Here is a 2,664-nt window from a genome sequence, read left to right on the forward strand (position 1 = left end):
ACACACACACACACACACACACACACACACACACACACACACACACAGGGGGCTAATGGGCGTTTTAGAACCACAGCGGCCCCTCAGGCTGCAGACTGAACTACAGGTACTCACAGTGAGGACTCTCCTTGGCGCCGGCCTTCAGCAGCAGCTTGGCGATGGGCGTGTTGTTGGTCATGATGGCGATGTCCAGCGGCGTCAGGCCCTGGCTGTTGGGGGTGTTCAGGTCCAGCTCCTCGGCCGAGAACTGGTAGAGGAGGATCTGCACCGTGTCCAGGTCCTGCTGCTCCACGGCCTCGAAGAGACAGTCGCCGCCCTGCATCGTCTGCATGGAAACAAGAGCCACAGTTACACACGGTCACATGACGGAGAGTAAAGTAGATAAAGTGTGAAACATGAACTCTGCAGACGTCGACCAACGACAACAATCTTCTTCTCTGCTGGAGTTTGAGAGGAAACGTGAACTTTAACGGGAGAGAAGAAGACACAAAGATACAAATTATCAACAAGAAGAAGGTCCATCATTTAATACTCTGTTTTATTATATTTCACTGAATTTAATCCTAATAATCACAGTTTAAACCTCTTCAATCAATATCTACTGATCAATAATCAAACTCGTTCTTCATGTGACTCAAACTGTTTCACATGAGAATCAAACATCTGGATGTCTGTTAGAAGAGCTTTTATTATATCATCAATATTATAATATTAACAGCTGATTAATAACTTTTAACTATAAACTATATTTATATTTGTTTGTGACACATCTCGTCTTTGAGAGATTTCATGTTACACATTCATCATCCTCATCATCATCATCATCCTCCCCCGTCTGCCTCTTTTTCATGTCTGCTGTTGTGAGTGGTCCGTAAATGTCAGCACACACACACGCACGCACGCACATAGACACGCACGCACGCACATAGACACACACACACACACACACACGCACGCACGCACATAGACACACACACACACGATGAATCTCAGAGACCAAATGTTTCTCAGTGCAGCAGGAAGGACGCGATGATGACGATGATGATGAAGAGTGAGAAGTGCTCTAGTGACATGAACATGGAGCGAGTGAGAAGACTGAAGACGAGGGAGGAACCGGTTTGATGATGAAGAGGAACTGAACCAGATCTTTATTGATCCTTCATGAGACACAAGCAGAAGGTTTCCCTCCAGGATTTGGTAGAATGTTTATTATTTATATGTTTATACGTATGTGTCTCTCAAAAGGATCATTATTTTCCTAAATTAGCTTTTATTTTCCTTTCCTTTCATCTCAGATGTTTATTTGTTGCATGTAGGGATGGGCATCGTTAAGATATTATTATGAATAAGACGAGGGTTTGGCCTCTGATCAATACTCTCATCAGTTCTTTATTCTTGTATGTAAACAAATTGTCTTTCTTGAGCTCTGAAATATTTAAGTTTATTTTTGCATCGTTTAAATTAGTCAGCTGGAGGTGTGAGATGATGAAGATGAAGATGATGATGATGATGATGAGTCCATAAAGACTCACCGAGGCTTTGCGGAGGCGGTCCGTCTTGCCGAAGAAGTAGGCGTCTTCAAACGAGGAGGTGCTTCCTCGCAGCTTCTCCGACAGGTTCCTGTAGAGACGCTTGGCGGCGCTCGGCGAGGCCGGACCACCGGGACACTTCCTGGTCTGAGACAACTGAAGGTTCTGCATCTGCTGGGTCATGATGCTAGGTAGGCGTCTGCTGGGGGGGAGGAGGAGGAAGAGGAGGAGGAGACTGTGAGGGGGGTCAGTACGGATCACAGATCCACTATGGTCTACATCTCTATTATAAACCATTTATTACAGATTCAGCTTCTGATTTCATGCTAAAAGACACACCACAAACACGTAAAACTAACATACGCGTTTAATCCGGACTAGAGTTCTAGGAGAGACAATAAAAAGGTTAGTCTTTGAGTTTCTGAAGGAACCAACCCTGACGGAACCTACTGGGTTAAACATCAGGAACCAGAACCGGAGGAGCTGGTTGTGTTTGGGAGATGAAAGGATGGAAGAACATCAGTCAGCGCTTGTTCCTCTGTTATCGTGATATTAGTTTAATAACCATAATAGTATTATTATAACTCTGTGACTGGATCAAAGGGCTTCAGCTCTCAGTCAGTAAATAAACCTCCAGAAGCTCAACGACCTCCTCTCGCCTGAACGCGACTCTGAGCACGGCAACGTGCAATGCTGACGGAGCTAACGGTGACAGGAAGAGGATCAACGCTTAAGTAAAAGGAAACACACCTGCAGCGCTAAGATGTTAATCGCTGCTTCACCTGATTGTTCTGCTCTCAGCTCGCTCTCTCTGCGCTCAACGTGACCTCCCAGTCCTTATATTAGAGTCTGAAGATGCATTCAATGCACACTCAGAAAAGACATAAAACATGATCAGACTGTGAGTTAACAGATTAGACATAAAAGAGAAGTCTTCTTCATTGTTAAGGAATGAATCTCTAAGCACAACTAACGAGACGACCGCTTTATCTAAACACACCAAGTTATTGCATCATAGCAGGTTAAAACCAGGCGTCATCCTCCGCTTCATGTGTATAACCTGCATTCTCTCTAGTGTCCACCAGGGCGCGACTCCTCTGGTTGTATAGAAGTCTATGAGAAAATGACTCTACTT

The 2,664-nt window shown here is 44.7% G+C and overlaps 1 protein-coding gene across 1 annotated transcript; it reads right to left on the bottom strand.

Annotated features, from left to right (window-relative positions):
- Window positions 1-8: 8 nt before the first annotated feature.
- Window positions 9-2,615, bottom strand: LOC116379956 (ankyrin repeat and fibronectin type-III domain-containing protein 1-like). The gene is made up of 2 exons (XM_031841916.1): window positions 1,533-2,615; window positions 9-325 (listed from the first exon to the last, which is right to left on the bottom strand). The coding sequence occupies exons 1-2, from the start codon at window positions 1,824-1,826 to the stop codon at window positions 101-103; spliced, it is 519 nt and encodes a 172-aa protein (XP_031697776.1). The 5' UTR covers window positions 1,827-2,615; the 3' UTR covers window positions 9-100.
- Between the last annotated feature and the right edge of the window lie 49 nt (window positions 2,616-2,664).

The sequence above is a fragment of the Anarrhichthys ocellatus genome, unplaced genomic scaffold (genome assembly GCF_004355925.1).
Source record: "Anarrhichthys ocellatus isolate YVR2014 unplaced genomic scaffold, GSC_Weel_1.0 scaffold5633, whole genome shotgun sequence".
Lineage (NCBI taxonomy): Eukaryota > Metazoa > Chordata > Actinopteri > Perciformes > Anarhichadidae > Anarrhichthys > Anarrhichthys ocellatus.

What these genes read in the sequence shown, in the direction of transcription:
- LOC116379956 (XM_031841916.1), bottom strand. Translation starts at nt 1,826, where the DNA reads ATGGTTTATAATAGAGATGTAGACCATAGTGGATCTGTGATCCGTACT. An exon ending in ACCGCCTCCGCAAAGCCTCG is followed by an intron (nt 326 to 1,532) that starts GTGAGTCTTTAT and finishes GTTTCCATGCAG; the next exon opens with ACGATGCAGGGCGGCGACTG.